We start from the raw sequence: 22,926 nt of genomic DNA on the forward strand, positions 1-22,926 counted from the left end.
AACATTATTAGTGATGAGCGAGTGTGCTCGTTACTCGAGTTTTCCGAGCATGCTCAGGTGTTCTCCAAGTATCTTGGGCGTGCTCGTAGATTATGTTTGCGTCACCTCAATTGCATGATTTGCAGCTGTTAGACAACCTTAACACATGCAGGAATTGCCTATTTGTTAGGGAATCCCCACATTTATTCAGGCTATAGAGCAGCCGCAAATCATGCAGCTGCGGGGACTCAAACATTATCTACGAGCACCCCCAAGATACTCAGAGAACACCTAAGCATGCTTGGAAAACTCGAGTAACAAGCACACTCGCTCATCACTAAACATTATCTGTGTTATTTGAAAATTTGGAGGTAATGTTACTACATATAGATACTATATGACAGTGTATATTGATGTCATATGGACACTGGATAGCAGTATTATGTGGGCACTTTGTGGAACAATGTGCAGATATTCTATGACAGACACATACCAGGTATAGCCAATTAAGCAAAAAAAGAATAAAACAAGTCACTTCTCAAGATGCTTAACATTTTAAAACTCTATGACAAGTTTCATCTTGTTTTGAAAGTCACATTGAAAGACATTAGAAGTTCATGCAAACAACATTAAGCTACGCTCTGCATTCATGGGAGGACTATTGTCGTTAGCAACATTCCTCCTAAATCCCTTGAGACATGACTTCTGAAAACAGAAAGACACTTCCCAAGATTACAGACGAGACATATTTATATAGAAAAATGTACAGGCATATGTACACACCTTAATTATGGGTGCCGGATTGTATATACTGTATTTTGATAGCATAGAAGTGTATAATGCTAATGAACAAAATGTAAAGGAAGTCATGGCCCCCACTGGTATATTACAATACCATATAATATCTAGTCGGGTCAAACTGGCACTTACGTGTTATGAAGCACACACCAGCCGCAGTGTGGATCTCCAGATCCAAGACAGTCGCTGCACGTAGTGTACTGGCCACATGACTCCACAGGGACTCTTGTAAGCTGCAGAAAAATGAAGAAAAAAGTCATAAATTTATGGCAAAGCATGAAAATTAAGTTCTGTTAAATAATCATATGTAATATTATGAATAGTGATGAGCGAATATACTCGTTACTCGAGATTTCCCGAGCACGCTGGGGTGTCCTCAGAGTATTTTTTAGTGCTTGGAGTTTTAGTTTTTATTGCCACAGCTGAATGATTTACATCTGTTAGCCAGCATAAGTATATGTGGGGGTTGCATAAGGTCTTGTTTAGATGTTTTTTGCATACTTTTGACTCTGAATTTCTTAGTGAGGATGCAGGAGAGGTTATCTTCTGATGACTCTTCCATGAAGGCCATATTTGTGCAAGTGTCTTTAAACAATAGTATAACGTACCACAACTCCACAGTCTGCTTAATCTTTCTGAAGGTCTTTTGCAGTCAAGCAGAGGTTCTGATTTTCCTCTCTAGCAAACCTCACTAAAATTTTGTTTGGTCTTCAGACCTTATCTTGACCTCCACTATTCCTGCTAACTGCCATTTCTTAATTGCATTTCAAACTAAGGAAAGGGGAACTTTAAAACACTTTGCTATCTTCTTACAGCCTTCTCCTGCTTTGTGGGCCTCCAACATTTTCATTTTCAAAGTGCTATCCAGCTGCTTATAAGAACCCATGGCTGCTGTATTTTGGTGCGAGGTTAGAGGAGGCTGGGTTTTTATAAAGCTGGGAAATTTGCATCACCTGGCCTTTCCTAACGATCATAGTGAACAAGCCATAATCCTAACAGTTATCTGAGCACACAAATCTCCAAGGGTGCCCAAACTTTTTCATTGGTCCATTCTCCTTTTTGCAATCTTTGAAATGTAAAGGGGGAACATATATTTCTTAATTTTGCCTAAAATACAAAGGAAATGTGTCATCTTTGACTTTAGGCCTTTTAGAGATCATTTAATCGTCAACTTACTTAACTGTTCACCATAACAGTAATATTGACAAGGGGTGCCAAAACTTTTACATGCCACTGTATGGGGGACCCTCCAACTCTCAATAACAGATAATGCATGAAGCACATTTAAGCACCTGACCCTTTTGTTTTCAGAGGAGATAAGCCTCTTCCAGATAGCACTTTACTCCACTTTAAGGTACCTTCACACTAAACGATATCGCTAGCGATCCGTGACATTGCAGCGTCCTCGCTAGCGATATCGTTCAGTTTGACACGCAACAGCGATCAGGATCCTGCTGTGATGTCGTTGGTCGGAGCTAGAGGGCCAGCACTTTCTTTGGTCGCTGGCTCTCCCGCTGACATCGCTGAATCGGCGTGTGTGACACCGATTCAGCGATGTCTTCGCTGGTAACCAGGGTAAACATCGGGTTACTAAGCGCAGGGCCGCACTTAGTAACCCGATGTTTACCCTGGTTACCATCGTAAAAGTTAAAAAAACAAACACTACATACTTACCTATCGCTGTCTGTCCCCGGCGCTCTGCTTCTCTGCTCTGGCTGTGAGCACAGCGGCCAGAAAGAAGAGCGGTGACGTCACTGCTCTGCTTTCCGGCTACCCGGCGTTCACAGCCAGAGCAAGAAGCAGAGCGCCGGGGACAAACAGCGGTAGGTAAGTATGTAGTGTTTGTTTTTTTAACTTTTACGATGGTAACCAGGGTAAACATCGGGTTACTAAGCGCGGCCCTGCGCTTAGTAACCCGATGTTTACCCTGGTTACCGGCATTGTTGGTCGCTGGAGAGCGGTCTGTGTGACAGCTCTCCAGCGACCAAACAGCGACGCTGCAGCGATCCGGATCGTTGTCTGGATCGCTGCAGCGTCACTAAGTGTGAAGGTACCTTTACCCATTAACCCCTTTCTGACCTCGGACGGGATAGTACGTCCGAGGTCAGAAGCCCCTCTTTGATGCGGGCTCCGGCGGTGAGCCCGCATCAAAGCCAGGACATGTCAGCTGTTTTGAACAGCTGACATGTGCCCGCAATAGGCGCGGGCAGAATCGCGATCTGCCTGCACCTATTAACTAGTTAAATGCCGCTGTCAAACGCAGACAGTGGCATTTAACTGCCGCATCCAGCCGGGCGGCCGGAAGTGACGGCATCGCCGACCCCCGTCACATGATCGGAGGTCGGCGATGCTTCAGTATTGTAACCATAGAGGTCCTTGAGACCTCTATGGTTACAGATCCCCGGCAGCTGTGAGCGCCACCCTGTGGTCGGCGCTCACAGCACACCTGATTTTCTGCTACATAGCAGCGAACAGCAGATCGCTGCTATGAAGCAGAGCCGATCGTGCTGTGCCTGCTTCTAGCCTCCCATGGCAAAAGTAAAAAAAAGTTAAAAAAATGTGAAAAAAATAAAAAAAATATAAAAGTTTAAATCACCCCCCTTTCGCCCCAATCAAAATAAATCAATAAAAATATCAAACCTATACATATTTGGTATCGCCGCGTTCAGAATCGCCCGATCTATCAATAAAAAAAGCATTAATCTGATCGCTTAACAGCGTAGCGAGAAAAAAATTCGAAACGCCAGAATTATGTTTTTTGGTCGCCGCGACATTGCATTAAAATGCAATAACGGGCGATCAAAAGAACGTATCTGCACCAAAATGCTATCCTTAAAAGCGCCAGCTCAACATGCAAAAAATAAGCCCTCACCCGACCCCAGATCACGAAAAATAGAGACGCTACGCGTATCGGAAAATGGCACTTTTTTTTTTTTTTTTTTTAGCAAAGTTTGGATTTTTTTTTCACCACCTAGGTAAAAAATACCCTAGTCATATTAGGTGTCTAGGAACTCGTAATGACCTGGAGAATCATAATGTCAGGTCAGTTTTAGCATTTAGTGAACCTAGCAAAAAAGCCAAACAAAAAACAAGTGTGGGACTGCACTTTTTTTGCAATTTCACTGCACTTGGAATTTTTTTCCCGTTTTCTAGGACACGACATGCTAAAAGCAATGACGTCGTTCAAAAGTACAACTCGTACCGCAAAAAATAAGCTCTCACATGGCCAAATTGACAGAAAAATAAAAAAAGTTATGGCTCTGGGAATGAGGGGAGCTAAAAACGAACACAGAAAAACGAAAAATTCCAAGGTCATGAAGGGGTTAAATACACCTGAATGCTTGCCTGAGCTGAACATCCATATGTAAGGTGGAGTTGGATGAGAACTATTGTGTGGCACCATTGTCACTAGACCTTCAGACTGGAAGATTGAGAGTTAGATGGAGGTCTAACTATATGCATGTAATAACCTTTTTTTGTGGCACAATAAACTTGTGAAACATTAAGCACAATTTATAGTTTTAATAAAAGTAAGCCTGTACATTTGTTATTATTGGCAGCATCCTTTGAATCTCTCAGACTATATTTTTCTATACACCACAAGAATGCAATATAAGAGCATGGCAATGGTCTTCCAATCTCGACTACATACATTAATAGCTTTTCCAAATGATTAAAGTACATTGCAAACAGCCCTAACTTTAAGGTGACAAAAAATAATGTAGAGTTTCAAATGTCTAGCTACCCCTTGCCTTCAAAACAGCATCAATTCTTCTAAGTACACTTACACAAAGATTCAAAATCACTCAGCAGGGAGGTTGTTCCAAACATCTTGGAGAACTAACCATAGATATTTTGTCGATGTACAATTATGCAAATCCTACTGCCTTTTTATGTAATCCCTGACAGGCTCCATGTGGAGATCAGGGCTCCGTCAGGGCTAAATCATAAATTCCAGGACTCCTTGTTCTTCATTATGCAGAATAAATCTGATGCCTCACTGAAAGTATTGCAACATGGATAAGTATGTCCCAGTATTTCTCATCCCTGAGGACACCATTAATCCTGGCCAATTCCATTTGCTGAAAAGCAGCCCCAAAGTTCCAAGGAATCTCCACATAGCTTTAGTGTTGCCTGAAGTTGCTCAATGTCATACCACTCTTCAGGATTTACAGACAAATCTCTCAGCTATTGACCCATCAGTTCCGCTCATCTAAAGCTACTTTTCTCTACCGTATTGTCTTTGTTTTCATGTACAACTGAGTCACTTGGCCTTGTTGCTATGTCAAGAGTATAGATTTTGGGCACAATTCTCCCACGAAGACTACTTCTGGCCAGACTTCTATGACCAGTAGATGGGTGTAGCTTGGTTCCAATTGTTGCTGTCAGTTCTGAGCTGATGGCACTGCTGAACATTTTCAGATTTCGAGGAAAGCACACTATGCTTTGAAGTGTTTGTACAGACCTTGTTGATGCATTATAACTCTCTTGTGCCTGGTAGCTATGCACAATCTTGCCATGGTGTATGACTTTTGACATGAAACTCTCTTCTACAATCTCACCTTTGTGGTAGAGTTTAACTATTGCTCACCCAATTGACTGTGTTTCAACCTACACATGAACATTATAAGAATTAACACCCGTTTGGTATAATTGGTTACTCAAACACCTGACTATAATACTAATAAGTCCATGACTTTGTCTGGGTTTACATGGAAGAATAGATGCTGTTTTGAAGGCAACACATCTAATTTTGATTTAAATTTCTCTTTTGTTTATTCACTTTGCATTTTGCTAATTAATTTAAAAAAACTATTAACACTTCTATTTTTTAAAGCATTCTTACTTTTATTATTTTTTTTACACACATGCCTAAATCTTGTGCATAGCACCAGTGATTATAATCATCATTTTTATTATCGTAATCATAATATCTATATTCAAATATCTAGCAACACATCCACGGCAAAAGTTTCTATTCATTTTTACTGCCACATGACAATGGTATGGATTGCTATATACTTTAGAGCTGCCTGCGCAGCGATCTGTATTTATACTATTCTAATAATACAAGCCTTTATTAGCTAGTAATTGACCAGTAATGTACAGTACCATGGCCATATAACATAAGTTTCATACCATGCCTCTCATTCACGATCTCATTATTGGAAACTAAATTATGGATGTGATTTCTTAATGACAAGGGAGAACATATTTCCAGGTCCTACCTTGTGCTGAAAGCAGATAGCAGGCTTTACCCACTGCCTCATTATTTGGCAGCTCTTATTACCATTGCTTGGGTCTGTCTGTCTGTATTGATTAGATTCCCCTTGGCTAAAGGCCTGGAGAGAACATGGAAGCCTCCTCTTATCCAAAGTTCTCTGTGGGAACTACATTGCGATCTCAGCAAAATCTAATCTATTATGGATGTTTCCTTAGTCAATATCAACTCTTAAATCTGTCCCTCAATACATTTCCATCTCCTAAGCTCCTGCTTCTTGATGATACCAGGATAGCCAGTAAATCCATAAATGTAATCTGTGTGTATATATATATATATATATATATATACACTGTACATTAGAATGTGTGGCGATATTTTAAGAATACTTCTATTTCTGATTTTATTTCAAGTGATTGTAGACTTTATTAACCTTTTTTACAACAAGCATCGTACTGATCATACTAGTACTGCGCATGTTATGTCTCCCCCTTTGACGTGGGCTCCAACAGTAAGCCTACATCTTTCCTGGTACGTCAGCTGTTTTGAACAGCTGACAAGTGCACGCAACAGCCACGGGTGGAATCGCAATCCCCCCCCCAGTTATTAACCTGTTAAATGCCGATGTCAAACACTGACAGCAGTATTTACCATGCGCTTCTAACAATCGTGCCGGAAATCCGCCTATTCGTGACCCCGTCACATAATCGCAGGTCACCGATGGGTTGGCAAGACAACCAGAGGTCTCCTGGAGACCTCTATGGTTGTCACTGCTGGATGGTCGGCGCTCATAGCAAGTGAGGTATTCTGCTACATACAGGTGGTCTGATCATCGCCTGTATGTAGCAGAGCTGATCGGGTTGTGGCAGCTTCTAGTCTCCCATGAAGCATGCCAAAAGAAAAAAAAAATGTTTTTAACAATATTAAAAAAATAGAAAAAAATAAAAGTTTAAATCACCCCCCTTTCGCCCCTTTCCAAATAAAACAATAAAAAAAATCAAACATAAAGATATTTGGTATCACTGCATTCAGAATTGCCTGATCTATCAATATAAAAAAAAAACTCGATCGCTAAACGGCGTAATGAGAATCAAAACACCAGAATTACGTCTTTTTGGTTGCCGCAACATCGCATTAAAATGCAATAACGGGCAATCAAAAGATCGTATCTACACTAAAATGGTATCACTATCTCACCCAAAATGAGATCATGAAAAATGGAGACATTACGGGTATTGGAAAATGGCACAATTTTTTTTAACAAATTTTGGATTTTTTTTACCACCTAAATAAAACAGAACCCAGACATGTTTGGTGTCTATGAACTCAGAATTACCTGGAGAGTCATAATGGAAGGTCAGTTTTAGCATTTGGTGAACATGGTAAAAAAAAGTCCCAAAAATAACACTGTGGAATTGCACTTTTTTGCAATTTCATCGCACTTGGAATTTTTTTCCTGTTTTTGAGTGCATGATATGGTAAAACCAATGGTGTTGTTCAAAAGTCTATCTTATCCCACAAAAAAAACAAGCCCTCACATGGCCATATTGACAGAAAAAATAAAATAGTTATGGCTCTGGGAAGAAGGGGAACAAAAAACAGAAACACAAAAATGAAAAAGGGCTTTGTCTCAAAGGGATTCAAAAGATCAATCAGCCTCCCAAATGGTCTATACAAATATTCCATCTATGCAAAATTTACAAATTTTGCACTGGCTTTTAAAGGGGAACATATCACAATATATCTTCAACAATAGCGATTTCCGTGACAAATATTGTATCATGCATCTCTAATTTTAATAAGAAACAATGGAGTCAAATTATTTTTATACAATTACCAATTATTTTTGTTATAACTGCTGCATCCATGGAAATCCATGGAAATTAATAATTTTCAGTAACAAATTAGATTGTTTCATTATTAGATGATAGAACCTGTGTTCTCATGTTCTTAAATGGCTTTAATTAGTTAGACAGCATGAAAATAAGCAGGTATGCAATTGACCTGCTTTTTCTAGCTGCATTAATGCTCTTCTCCAATAACAGCTTTCATCTTTTATATTGTAGAGCTCGTTTCCATGGAGCCTGTACTCTAATGACTGGCCAAGAGTGGGCAGAAGTTAGACTCCAAGAGAGAGGCTAGCTCTTAACATCCCATTTAGCTCGCTCCAGTCCATTGATTTCTATACAGCAGTTAGGTCCTCACCACCCTCCCTGTGCCTCCTCTCCCTCTCATCTTCTGAAGTGATGCTGTTATAATTGCATTAACTTTACATGTCTTATCATAAAAGCAATGAAACAGGGCATTGGCTTTGTTAAAAAACTGTTGAAAACCTTGAGAGCCGGTTTAAACTAGTTTGAGTAAACTTAGCGATGCCATGACTGACAAACTTTTTCTGCAAAATTACATATCCTTTTTTGGTAATCTAATGAATCATTCTCCTTTTTCCTGTGGGTATAATAAAAGTCTCTGCCTTGGTACCTGAGACAAGCCTTGTACGTTGGCTGAGACGGCTGTGTACGTATGTTCTTGTCTCTGATGCATCGCTGCTAACTAGAACAACACTGGCAGATCTGGAGACTCCTTGTGTTCCCCAAATTAGCTATCCCCGGAAAGGGATTTCCACAACACTATTCACCAATGCTGTCACACAAGGATGAGTGCCGATCCTGATAGAAACCAGGAAGTAAGGAAATTATAATGAAATTGCATTGCTCTGAACTGCTCAAGAGACAACTTGAGGATATCCAGTTAATGCTGCTTCTCTCTAGTGCAAAAGATGTAATATGTTGCTTCCCAACTACGATTCATGTTATGTGTGCTTTGACACCAATGATAATGTCACCAATGATAATGTAAGAGGAAGAAGGATTGTTTAGAATTATTTATGGCATCTAGAAAATATAATCAGGACCAATGATAAAATGTTTAATGAGAAAAATCTTACGGCGATAAAGATGACACTGGAGGTGTCATCCATGTCCAGGAACGGCGAGCAGCAGCCGTGGGAAGGGGTGGAGTGGCCCAGAGCCATGCCCATCAGACCGGATGGATACAATTAGAATACAGTGCCTGAGAAATAAAAAAAGGTTTTCCAAGGATATACGGTTGAGTCAGGGGGTTACATAAGTATTTATGGAATGCATAGCAAATGCTGACCAAGATGATATTGCCACCCTCAGCCTAATACTTGGTTGCACAACCTTTAGCCAAAATAACTGCGACCAACCGCTTCCGGTAACCATCAATGAGTTTCTTACAATGCTCTGCTGGAATTTTAGACCATTCTTCTTTGGCAAACTGCTCCAGGTCTCTGATATTTGAAGGGTGCCTTCTCCAAATTGCCATTTTTAGATCTCTCCACAGGTGTTCTATGGGATTCAGGTCTGGACTCATTACTGGCCACCTTAAAAGTCTCCAGTGCTTTCTCTAAAACCATTTTCTAGTGCTTTTTGAAGTGTGCAACCAAGTATCAGGCTGAGGGTGGGAATACTTTTGTCTGGCCCATTTTTGGAGTTTTGTGTGAAATGATCAATGTTTTGCTTTTTGCTTCATTCTCTTTTGTGTTTTTTCATTTAAGACAAATTAAATGAAGATAATAATACCAAAGAATTTGTGATTGCAATCATTTTCAGGAAGAAAATAAGTATTATCTGACAGAATTGCAGGGGTGTCAATACTTTTGGCCATGACTGTATATGGGACTGGTGAGCTGGTTTCTTTTAACATATTTTTTCAAGACAACCCATTTAAAGTAAATGCTGCATATATAGCAGTATTTACAAAAACACAATATCAGCACCAGATTAGCAATGCAAAGTGTCTTCAAATCCATTCAATATTATAAGAGACTTCAAAAAGCTGCATTATAAGATAGGTCATAGATATAGTTCTACATTATTCTGTATTACCGGCCAATTCAAAGAAAATTTCATTGAAACATCTCCTAGTCAAGGTGTATTAATGAATGGCATACAGAAAATAATCTCCAAGGGTTTTAACTGAACAAAGTGTTTTTCTGTTGAGCTATACAGTACCCCCCACTCTTCTCTCCTACTTTTCAGAGCGTCTCGCTCCTGGAGTTATGTTCAGTTTAACAGCAGGTCTTTTCCCTGGGGAAAACCAGGGCGGACTGCTATAATTTTCTTTTTAAAACTCCTACAAAGCTTGTTTTTTGATGTAAAGGCACAGGAATATGTTTACAGTAGAAAAATACCTTAAAGACATTATATTCTCCAAATGGCAGTATGATAATACTAAATGGTATTGAGACACATTGTTACACACATTTTGTGAACATTTTATAGCAATTTAATTAATGTGATTGTCAGGTTCCATAAAATACTAGCTAACTTGTTTTGAACAAACCATGTTAGTGAAGTGCCCTGTTCTATGTGTGAGGTTTCAGCTCTCTCTATGGAACCTTTCTCAAGCAGCACTGATGGTGAATAGAAGCAGTGTGAAAGACTGGTGGAAAGCATTCCAAGACGCATGAAAGCTGTGAATAAAAATCATGGTTATTCCACAAAATATTGATTTCTGAACTCTTCCTGAGTTAAAACATTAGTATTGTTGTTTCTAAATGATTATGAACGTGTTTTCTTTGCATTATTTGAGGTCTGAAAGCACTGTTTTTTTATTTTGACCATTTATCTTTGCCTGAAAATAAAATACTAAATTTATTGCTAGGGAAATTCGGAGACATGTTGTCAGAAGTTTATAGAATAAAAAGAACAGTTTACATTTTAACCAAAAATATACCTATAAAGAGAAATATCAGACAAACTGAACATTTTGCAGTGGTCTCTTATTTTTTGCTACAGTTTATATATATATATGTATATATAAATAAATATATATATATATGTATATATACAGTTTGGACACACCTTCTCATTTAAAGATTTTTCTGTATTTTCATGACTATGAAAATTGTACATTCACACTGAAGGCATCAAAACTATGAATTAACACATGTGGAATTATATACTCAAAGGGAACCTGTCACCCCCCGGTGGACATGTGGCCCGAGATCCCGCCCCACAGTCTCTTCTTATTTATTCACACTGCAGGGCTGGAATTCTTGGGCATGTGCAGTACTTATCTGTGGCTCTCCCTCATCTCCCTCCGTCTCTTTCCTACTGTGCAGCATCATAGGAATCATCAGATATTGTCAGATTCCTCTGACGCTGCAGAGTAGGAGGAAGGCGGAGGCAGATGAGGGAGAGCCGCAGATAAGTACTGCTCAAGGCCCAGAATCCCAGCCCCGCAGTGTGAATCAATCAGAAGAGACTTTTGGGCGGGATCTTGTGCCGCGCGTCCACGCTGGCGCCATAAGAAAGACATCAAGTGATGTCAGTGGATGGGCAGCGCTAACATGCCCAAGGCTTAAGATCACAGTGCAGGCACCTGGAAAATTCAATAACGCTGAGGAGGCGGTGCCCTGTAAACATGAGGTAGTAACTGACGGCTGTGGTGCGTCTGTGTTAGGGGGGAAAGACCTGCCCCCCGGACAATTTCAAGGTATGGGGGACAAATTTGATAAACAATTCTTTCAGCAGTGGCAGGAACAAGAACTAAAAGAGCCACCTTGTCAGAATGCAGCATTAGTGCTGCATAAGGTGGCTCTTTTAGTTACAAACGCCTGGGGGGGAGACAAGTTCCCTTTAACAAAAACGTGTGAAACAACTAAAATTATGTCTTATATTCTAGGTTCTTCAAAGTAGCCACCTTTTGCTTTGATGACTGCTTTGCACACTCTTGGCATTCTCTTGATGAGCTTCAAGAGGTAGTTACCGGGAATGGTTTTCACTTCACAGGTGTGCCCTGTTTCTAGCCTTATAAATGGGGTTGGGACCATCAGTTGTGTTGTGCAGAAGTCGGGTGGATACACAGCTGACAGTCCTACTGAATAGACTGTTAGAATTTGTATTATGGCAAGAAAAAACAGTTAAGTAAAGAAAACCGAGTGGCCATCATTACTTTAAGAAATGAAGGTAAGTCAGTCCGAAAAATTGGGAAAACTTTGAAAGTGTCCCCAAGTGCAGTGGCAAAAACCATCAAGCGCTACAAAGAAACTGGCTCACATGAGAACTGCCCTAGGAAAGGAAAACAAAGAGTCACCTCTGCTTCTGAGGATAAGTTTATCCGAGTCACCAGCCTCAGAAAATCGCAGGTTAACAGCAGCTCAGATTAGAGACCAGGTCAATGCCACACAGAGTTCTAGCAGCAGACACTTCTCTACAACAACTGTTAAGAGGAGACTTTGTGCAGCAGGCCTTCATGGTAAAATAGCTGCTAGGAAACCACTGCTAAGGACAGGCAACAAGCAGAAGAGACTTGTTTGGGCTAAAGAACACAAGGAATGGACATTAGACCAGTGGAAATCTGTGCTTTGGTCTGATGAGTCCAAATTTGAGATCTTTGGTTCCAACAACCGTGTCTTTGTGTGATACAGAAAAGGTAAACAGATGGACTCTACATGCCTGGTTCCCATCGTGCAGCATGGAGGAGGAGGTGTGATGGTGTGGGGTGCTGTTCTGGTGACACTGTTGGTGATTTATTAAAAATTGAAGGCATACTGAACCAGCATAGCTACCACAGCATCTTGCAGCGGCATGCTATTCCATCCAGTTTGCGTTTAGTTGGACCATCATTTATTTTTCAACAGGACAATGACCCCATACCTCCAGGCTGTGTAAGGGTTGTTTGACCAAGAAGGAGAGTGATGCGGTGCTACGCCAGATGACCTGGCCTCCACAGTCACCAGATCTGAACCCAATTGGTTTGGGGTGAGCTAGACCGCAGAGTGAAGGCAAAAGGGCCAACAAGTGCTAAGCATCTCTGGGAACTCCTTCAAAATTGTTGGAAGACCATTCCCAGTGACTACCTCTTGAAGCTCATCAAGAGAATGCCAAGAGTGTACAAAGCAGTCATCAAAGCAAAAGGTGGCTACTTTGAAGAACCTAGAATATAAGACATATTTTCAGCTGTTTCACACTTTTTTGTTAAGTATATAATTCCACATGTGTTAATTCATAGTTTTGATGCATTCGGTGTGAATGTACAAATTTCATAGTCATGAAAATACAGAAAAATCTTTAAATGAGAAGGTGTATCCAAACTTTTGGTCTGTACTGTATCTGAATTGAATATTCTGCCAATAGTACCTGTCAGGGGGTGAAATTCATTAGACAGCAAGTGAACAAACAATAATTGAAATTGATGTGTTAAAGGCAAGAAGCATAGATGAGTGTAAGGATCTCAGTGACATCGAGCAGGGACAACTTATGATGGCTGCTATGGACTCATTTAGTGAGGTGTTATTCTCTAAGCCATGGGTCTGGGTGAGCAGCACAGATTGGAGGCGATGGTGCAATGGTGCAGGTTTTAACGACTAACAAGTGGATCAGCAAAGATCAGAGGGACAGGGTGTTCAGAGTGGAAGCCAAACATGCCAAGCAAATAGCACGGCCAGATGAATGGATACACATGGATAAGAATCAGGTGTCATTCGGCAAGGAAGCAGTTAATCACAGGAATGCAATATCTTTTCTAAGGGCGATGGCTAAATAAGACTAACTAAGAAATGTAGTGTGATATCTTTCACCAGGGCAGTAGTTAAAATTAGCTACTATGGTCTCTAACATTGCCCATTTAATTGTATCCCAAATGCTGAGAAAATTAATCAGATATATATCCATCATGTAATACCAACATGAAGGCATTTGATTGGCTCCAAATGTATTCTACAGCAGCACAACAACCCCAAACATACAGAAAAGGCCATCAGTAATTATCTTCAGTGTAGAAAAGAATAAGGAGTCTTGGAAGTGATGATACGGCCTTCATAGATCCCTGATCTTAACATCATTGAGTCTGTCAGGGATTACAGAGACAACATCCACAGAATATCTGTGATCAGTTCTCCAAGATTTTCCCCTTATGAGTTCTTTCAAAAACTGTGGACAAGTGTACCTTGGAAAATTGATGTTTTGATGCTATTTTGAGGGCAAAGGGTGGTCATATGTTTATTTCCCATTGAATATTACAGAAATTAACTGAATTTATATTCAGAATGTAGACACTGTTTTCTTGTATTCTGTGAATGTGGTCTGTACAATGATTGTTAGAAATTGAGTCAGCCCTTTGTACATAAAGGATTGTAATAAAGGATTCAACCTCTGTATACTTATTATATGTGTATCATTATACACTACTCTGTTGCTGACTCCTGTCTGTCGTGCAGATCCATTTACCGTGGATAATTTTGTTCCTCATTTGTTTTATAAGAAACTCTTTCCATTTTTTCAACCTGTTACTATCCAGCTTTTGTGAAACCCCATCTCTTAATATATCCAGCCTGAAATGGCATATTAAGGGTTATAGTTTTAAAGCAGCCTGGGTAACCGCAGGTTGAAATCAGCTGTATTAAAGTTAAATGAAAATATACAAAATGTCTCAGATAATAACATAGAATGAGCCCAAGTGAAAAAGACAGTGGCTTCTTCTAACCACAGTGAAAAGAGCCAGAAAATTCCGAGTCCGGGTTCCAGCTTCACCTAACTTGCTTGGCTACAGTAGGGCAGCAACAGAGCCAACAAGGGAATTTCTACTCCCACACATTACAAACAGGCTTTAGCCATTCAGTTTGGTGTCTTCTACACATATTTCAAAAATGAAATAAAACCTAAACACTGTATGTCTGGCAAACTACAGCCACACGTGTGTGATATTCGAGCACAGCATCGGTAACTAGCAGAATCCTGAGCAGAATGGTAAAGAAAATATGATCGCTCTATGGGTTAATATTTTTTCAGCTCCCTGGGTCCTTTCAGCAAGCTTCATTAATGTTTTATAATGTTAACATATGAGAATAATTGCTTTTTCTCCCTAGCAGATATTGGCAATGATTGCCAAGAAAAATAGAGTCTATAACGTCCCTTCTAGACTTCGAGACATCTCTTGTCCCTTAAGATAGTAATTCAGAGTTATGGTACATTTTATTATCCAAATCTCTTCATTATCACCATGAAAACAGCCTAAAGCTCTTCGTGTCAGTGCTGCTGAAACTGCTGCTCTGGTAAGTCAGTCATCTGAGCCCTGTTAGGAAAGTATTTACTGGAGCATATTGGGTGCAGGCTGAAAATGCTGCTGGGTGCGCTGCCAGCCTGGAGTGTAGCTCTGGCGGGCACATCAGTAAGGGCCTTTGGTCAAATTCAAACCAATTCTGCTATAAAGGGAGGATTTTGCTAAACACGTTGCACACTCATCAATATAATGGTGAATGATACATTGGAAAACTCCAAGTTGGTTCAGAAATACTGAAAAATAATTTTAGGTTGTAAATATTTAAGAAAAATAATTGTAATCTATTGTGAATTGGCTAACATTTAATAATGATAATTTTCTGAAGTATTTTTCACCAAAATTCTGGCAGATTTTTGTCCTATGTAAAAAAACCCACAAGTTTTCTAGTGCATATATATGGTGTTAGGTAAGGGACCTAACTTCTAGAAAGATGCTCCGAATCTAAAACACTGTTGTTGGTTGTCTAGCCATTTTTTTACATAGTCATAGAATCATAGAATGTTAGAATTGGAAAGGACCTCAAGGGTCATCGTATCCACCCCCCTGCTCAATACAGGATTCTCTAAACCATCTCAGACAGATGTCTGCCCAGCCTCTGTTTGAAGACTTTGATTGAAAGAGAACTCACCACATCTTGTAGAAGCCTGTTCAACTCATTGATCACCCTCACTGTCAAAATTTTTTTCTAATATCTAATCTGTATCTTTTCCCTTTCAGTTTCATTCCATTTCTTCTCGTGTTTCCATGTGCAAATGAGAATAATAAGGATGATCCCTCTACACTGTGACATCCCTTCAGATATTTGTAGATAGCTGTTAAGTCTCATAGACTGGATTAGTAAGTTTGAGCCATAATATCTGGCTTTTGTAGGCCAGGGAAGGCGTCATCACCCGGGCAAGTGCCAGGGCCCTAGCGAGATGAGGGGGCCAATTTGACAAGTGTGACCAACTCTTTACTATTGATGCTGCCTATGCAGCATTAATAGTAAAAAGATATAATGTTAAAAATAATTTAAAAAAATAAAAAATCATGCTATTCTCACCTTCCGGCGTCCCCGGCAGCCTTTCCGCTCCTCGTGATGCTCCTGGCAGCTCCCGTTCCCAGTAATGCATTGCGAAATGACCCCAGATGGTGTAGGATCACGCAAGACCGCTACATCATCACAGGTCATTGTCGCTATATACTAGGTGGGCTGTGCTATATACTACATGGCTATGTTATATACTATGTGGGCTGTGTTATATGCTAAGTGGGCTGATTGCAATATGGTTTGAGTACAGTAAGTTCACATTGCCATTATTTTAATGCAATCTTTAATTTACCATTGTTGCATTAATACAATATAATCAAAGATAAATGTCAAACAGAGCATTTCAGGAGTTGGAAGAGGGACAGATTTTTTTCAGTAACAAGAGGGACAGGTTCTTTAATGAGTAAGAAGAGGGAGAATCAAGAGCAACAAAAAGGATTTCAGAACTAAGAAAAGGAGAAGTGAGCACTTCATGGGTAAGAAAAGCATTTCAGAGTTAACAAGTGGGATAGAGAACATTTCAGGAGTAACAAGAGACACAGAAAAGATTTAAGCAGAAAGAAAAGGGTAAAAGAGCATTTCAAGGGTAAAAAATGCATAAAGGGTAATTCAGGGGTAAGAAGAGCGATAGCAGGCATTTCAGGAGTTTGAAAAGGGATAGAGCATTTTTGGTTTAAGAAAAATAAAAAGAATTAGACCTTTAAAAGAGGGACGCTTGAGTTGCACTTACTGGGAAGCAAAGAAAAACATACATATGTGATTTTAGCTAAAGACGGGCAGTTCTAGCTTAAGTGAGGTTATGAAGACAGATGATTTCTACAGTACAAATGTGATGTCTTCAACACATCAACCATAGTAGAATGTAATTTTGTACACTCAGGGCTTTGCGGAGTTCTATCTTGGTTTTCCTACACCTTGAGCAAGATTCAGTTCCATACCCTTGTCCTTGTTCTCAGCACCTGAGGCACACGTAGAATTGAGCTAAAATAACCAAATATGTTCATTATTTAAAGGTGAATCGCTTGAAACTACATTAAGCGATGCATGTGTAGCCTTAGGCATATGATATCAGGAGTGATCAGATAAAAAAACATATATCATAGATACACAGGATAGGTAATATAGATATAATCACTGAGGGTCTGACTACTTGGATGCACATTGATCATGAAAATGGGAGTCCCAAAGCCCCTTGCATCAATAGAGAGTTAGTGAGCATGAGTGATCACCAAGCTTGAAAAGAGCAGCAGTTGCACATGCTCATCACCACTACATTCACAGAGAACTTTGGGATCACTATTCTAGGGATGGGCTTGGATCTTTATCTGTCTTGTAGATAGGTGGCACTTTTTTGCTTATGGACCAACCTTTTCAGGAGCTGTCATGCAAAGCATGAAAATTATTAGCCTTCTCCAACCACTCGTGCCGAAAGCTTCTGTTGCTAATGATAAATCCATCCTAGTGATACATACAATAACACTGATGCCCAAATTGCTACATATATAGTTATAGTGTTGGTTTCTCTTTGGTCCAACTCCAAATATATATGTGCAGCTACACACTGATAATTAAGTTGTATTATTTAATGATAACATTCAAAATGCATTAAGTCTGCTAAACATTGTGGCATCAAGAGCATTATATGAGGTGTCACATGAGACTCTTCTAAACCTAAATATATGTATTTCAATTGCTAAAGTGTTACTGACGATTCAAAATAGGTTTCAGTCTTTGAAAATGTCAAAGGAATTACACTGATGTTTTCCAGAAATAGGAAAAGCACCTGCAGATTAATCTGGAACACAAAGTCAAAGGCAAAAGTCACGCAGCTTAAATTCAGTATGGAGCAAAATAACTCAAGACATCAAATTGCAAAGGGCAAGATTGTGTCCCCACCACAGTACTCTGGGGGACAACACAAGCAGCCTGCATGCTCCCAGTCCTTACAAATGTTTCTTTCAAGGGGCTTTCAGCGTTCAATATGGAGAATAATACATTTTCAATTCACCAAATATTCTACACGTCTGCTGTTGTCGTAGCATGCCCAAAGCTCCACATAAATGGCTGAAATATATCACAAGCCTTTAGCGCTAATGTTTCTATAAAATTACATTTTGTTGTTTTCTATGTTTTCTTTTAATATAAAACCAACAAACGTATGTCCTACTGGATTTGTTTTATGGACTGCCTTTTTGTCTGTCAGTTTCCCCAAAGAAATAACCTACGTGGCAGCACATGTATTTTTAATAGAGAAAACAAGACTATATCTTTTATTTAAGATGCCAAGTCAATTGTACATTGGAAAACAAAGGAGGGAGGCTTGGTTAGCATGAAAATGAATATGTGTAATGTGGTAACATAGCTAACTAGCTATTTAATGAGGATTCAGCAATGGCTCTTTATTATTTATCTGAGACATTATTAAAAGCTGCATTTTTATTACTCAATCAGTACTCAACCATTCCAGTATAATCTGCTAGTCTCGTTCTAAGGTTATCCAGAGTTCAGACCGGTTTGTGACATCTTTAAGAACAGCAATTAAGTTGCAAATGGCAGATTTACACCTGTATGGAAGTTCTCCATTCGTGGTCCATAAACCATTTTATATGAATAAAATATCATTATTGTCTTTATTTTACAAAATATAACGATTGAGTTCCTAATGAGGAAATGGATTCTAAATTCCAATCATATAGGGACACATGTATTCCGCTACAGTTCTTGCCTTCCGGTTGCTAATTTTTATGCAGCAGAGTAATATTCTGCTATAGCGATATTCTACGTCTCGGAGATTGTTCTTCTCATTCTTCCCTCACCTACATAAGCCTTTAATGTTACATCTCCCATGGCTCTCTTACGCTTTAATGTCTTGATAATAAATCAATGCCAAGCAAATTAATGTACTCCCAGGTGGCACGTAGAGATTGGGGAGTTCCATTTTCCAACAGAAAAACCACAAAGATCGTAAATCATGCTTTTTTTATGAGTGACAGGGATATCAAGAACGATCATGGCAATTATGTGATATATGAGATTATCTACACCCCGTTGCGTTGAACAGTATGCCCAGTACATTCGGATTGCAGGTTAATCAAAAGTCAACGTACCCGAGAATTACTATGAAAATCCTGATATGACATTTTATTAGATGTAATTAAAATCATGTAATAGTTGATATTTCCTTACTACGCGTGCAGAGCTGAATTATCTCCAATTGTTTTCATATAGTAGACAATTTTACATAGATCAAAGAATGAATGTCCATTAAGAAATCTGAGCAAATTATACAATAGTAAGTAGTATAAGGTATAGGAGTGTAGCAGTTAAACATGATGCTTCAGGATTCTATTTATTGTCAGAGTATTCAAATGGATGGATCTTCCACAAATGAATCTGTATAAAAAAATGGGCATGTGTCAAATGATTAAAAAAAAAAAAAAAAACCTTTCATTATAAACCAAGCGACCAAGCGACTTCGGCGTGCTCGAATAACATGTGTGAGTCCCTGCGGCTGCATATATCATGGCTGTTAGACAGCTGAATCACATGTAGGAATTGCCTAACAAACAGGCAATCCCTGGATGCATTACGGATTTCTAACAGCCATGAGACATGCAGTCGCAGGGACTCACACATGTTATTCAAGCACGACCAAGACTCTCAGATAGCACCCAGGCATGCCGGGATAACACCTTATCCGAGCACGTTCGCTCATCACTGCAAATTACTAAATACGATGTGAAATTATACAAACCCTATAATATCCAGAAACTAAATATTTACTAGATCCAGCGAATGCCATGAAGTCTACATACCTGAGAACAATTCCAAATAGTTCTACAGTCTCATTAAGTAAATTGACATAGTATAAGAAGTGACTTTACAAAAATTTGGATTAATATATATTAATCTGGCATAGAGGTCTGTTGAGTTGAAACCAATTAAATGTTTATTTTTAAAAACTTTTCTGAATAACTAAAGGGAACCTGATAGCAAATCCATACTGCCCGAACCATGTTTCACTCTGAAACACTTCTGCGTTTTCTCACACATAGGGACCTGTCAGTTTAAAAATCAGGGTTGCCAATCATCCAGAAATTCCTGGACAGTCTATAAACATATGGCACTATTTTACATATAAAAAAAAATATGATTTTTTTAAAGCTGAAAATATGTAATATTATTTTGATGGTAATTATCATAATTTTACTGTTTACACTGAATGCAACTAATGGCTTCATATCAGAATTATGGGCTGTACACATGGATCACTTAGGGCTCATTCAGACTTTTTTTCCATACAAGAAAATCGGACTGATTATTCTGATTTTGACCAGAGTGTGGTACGACGGTCATCCAATTTTCTCATACGTGGAGAAATTTAAAAATATAAAGTCTTCACCGTTTCTGTTTTGACAGTCCATTAAAATCGGATTGCTTTTTTCACGCACTCATTGACGGACATGTGAATGGTCCTATGGAATAACATAGGGACGAGTGCTATCCGTGAAATCATGGATTGCTCTCATATGCAAAAATAGGACATCTCAATGAGCTCTTCCAATGTGTCCATAAAAATGTTGTCTGTCTGTGATTTTTTGCTAAGTTGGCCAGAAAACATAAAATGTAGTGATGAGCGGGTGTACTTGTTGCTCGGGGTTTCCTGAGCACGCTCGGGTGGTCTCCGAGTATTTGTTAGTGCTCGGAGATTTAGTTTTCGACGCCTCAGCTGCATGATTTACGGCTGCTTTACAGGTTAAATACATGTGGGGGTGGCCTGTTTGTTAGGGAATTCCCACATGTATTCAGGCTGTCCAGCAGCCGTAAATCATGCAGCTAAGGCGCCGAAAACTAAATCTCCGAGCACTAACAAATACTCGGAGATTACCCGAGCGTGCTCGGGAAAACCCAGGCAACCGGTACACTCGCTCATCACTAATAAAATGTTAAGGGTGCAGGGAGGGGAGAAGCCATTGAGTTCCTTCCTTGGACTATTGGAGATGCATGGTCAGCATGTTTTCTCTAAAATGCTGCAGTGTTTCAGTGTAAATCAGAGTCTGATTCACGCTGCCTGTGGTTTGTCAGGTTCCCTATAATATAAAATTCTACAAAGAAACACCACTAGCTGCAACAATTTATCTGATAGCTTGGGATATTCCAGTTTTAATAAGTAAACAATATCTGTCTCTTGCATAACAAAAAGTTGTACAGATTCCAAAGATACATTCTGTATTAATTCCTCATGGTTTTTAAGAAACTAGCATGATATAAAATTAACAAGACTTAACAGCAACATACCATAGGGAAATCCTCAAGGGCAGACCAACAAGACCTATGAACTATAATGCAGGCTTCTGGCTCTCGGACGATCCAAGTAAAAAAGCTTTTCACAATAATTACATTCCAATTGTTATTTAAGATGCTGCAGCGCTGTCCTGTCTGTCATCAGCAATTTATTCCTATAAAACTGTCTAATAAATACATAAGCTTTTCCCTGGAAGGGTTTATTAGAAATCAGTAAATGCTGCAGATATATTGTTTTCTGATGATTGCAGGGTTGCTAAACTGATTTCTGCACTGAATGTGGATGAAGCTGCCCTTGCCATATAGTGGATAGAGTTTACCATGTAAGAGCACAAATATTTGCCGATAGTACAATGCGGGATGGTTATACATGACATTTTATTAAGCTGTATTTTGGGTTTGGTCAAGATTCACCATTTAGTCTCACATTCCTTATATAGTTTGTTAAACTTTTTGGGAAAATTACAGAAATATTTATGTTTTGAAACATCCCTTTGCCCCTACATACAATCTTAATAAAGGTTACTATTGTCTGATTTATGCATTTATACAAGGATAATTCCATTCCCAAAGTTTCAGCCTTGGAACAGCATATACCAGTACGACAAGCACATTATTCGAGTGTCGTAAGGATCTCCGCTGTATACATTATTCCTTATGATGCTCATGTTCATGTATTTTCAAATTACTAAAGTCAGCTACAGCAAAAGAAAGCTAAGGAAAAAGACCCCTGAAGTTCATCCTGCAGAGTTCTACAAAAAAAGTAAGAAATTATGCATGCTGACATAATACAAAGAGCGAGGTCCTGATGTTCCACCGTCCGTGTAATTACCGTGGAGTTATTGCAAGCTGCATGGGTCATTTTTTGAAAGAGTAAAGTATAAAAATTTCAGTGTTACAGATACCATATGAAATGATGTCTCACAGAAATTTAAAAAAAATGGAAAAAAGTGGTCTTGTTTTAATAAATTGGGAGCTAAAATGTGAAAACTGGGATTTTTTTGTGTGTTTAAAATAGTCCCTTCTGCCCTGGATTGTATGGAAACATAGATGTGACAGTGGTAATGAAACATCAAACTACAGTAATTCATAAGTGACATCATCTTAATTCCTTCCCCTAATAATACATTATCATAAATATGAATCTAGCTACCAATGCAAACTTTTAATTACCACATCATATACTGTACCTATAAGCCGAGCGGACCACCTAATTCAGCTATAAGGTGTCTAAATATTAGTGCCATAGAGTATGGTGCAAATAGGGTGAATTCCTAGAGTTGTCTATATAACAATAATATACTGCCCGCTAAAATAAAATATTATTTCCCACCAAAAAAAAGTAATCCTATGAATAGGGGAAAACATGTTGATCGCAGGGGGTTGACTGCTGAGGCCTCCTGCAATCCCACGATCGCTGCACTGGAGCTACTAGAACAGTGTTTTGGAGCCCAGCCCTGAACTGAAATGTGATGAACATGCTCAACCTCCACATCGTTCAATG

General features: G+C 39.2%; 1 protein-coding gene across 2 annotated transcripts in view; it reads right to left on the bottom strand.

Annotated features, from left to right (window-relative positions):
* Nucleotides 1-22,926, bottom strand: part of PLXNA4 (plexin A4) — a 1,110,285-nt gene that overhangs the window by 442,788 nt on the left and 644,571 nt on the right. For both annotated transcript variants that reach the window (XM_069765352.1, XM_069765353.1), the window contains one exon: nt 910-1,010. In XM_069765352.1, coding sequence (XP_069621453.1) covers nt 910-1,010 — 101 coding nt within the window. The remainder of the gene's footprint in view (nt 1-909; nt 1,011-22,926) is intronic.

The sequence above is a fragment of the Ranitomeya imitator genome, chromosome 4, assembly GCF_032444005.1.
Source record: "Ranitomeya imitator isolate aRanImi1 chromosome 4, aRanImi1.pri, whole genome shotgun sequence".
NCBI classification, from domain to species: Eukaryota; Metazoa; Chordata; class Amphibia; order Anura; family Dendrobatidae; genus Ranitomeya; species Ranitomeya imitator.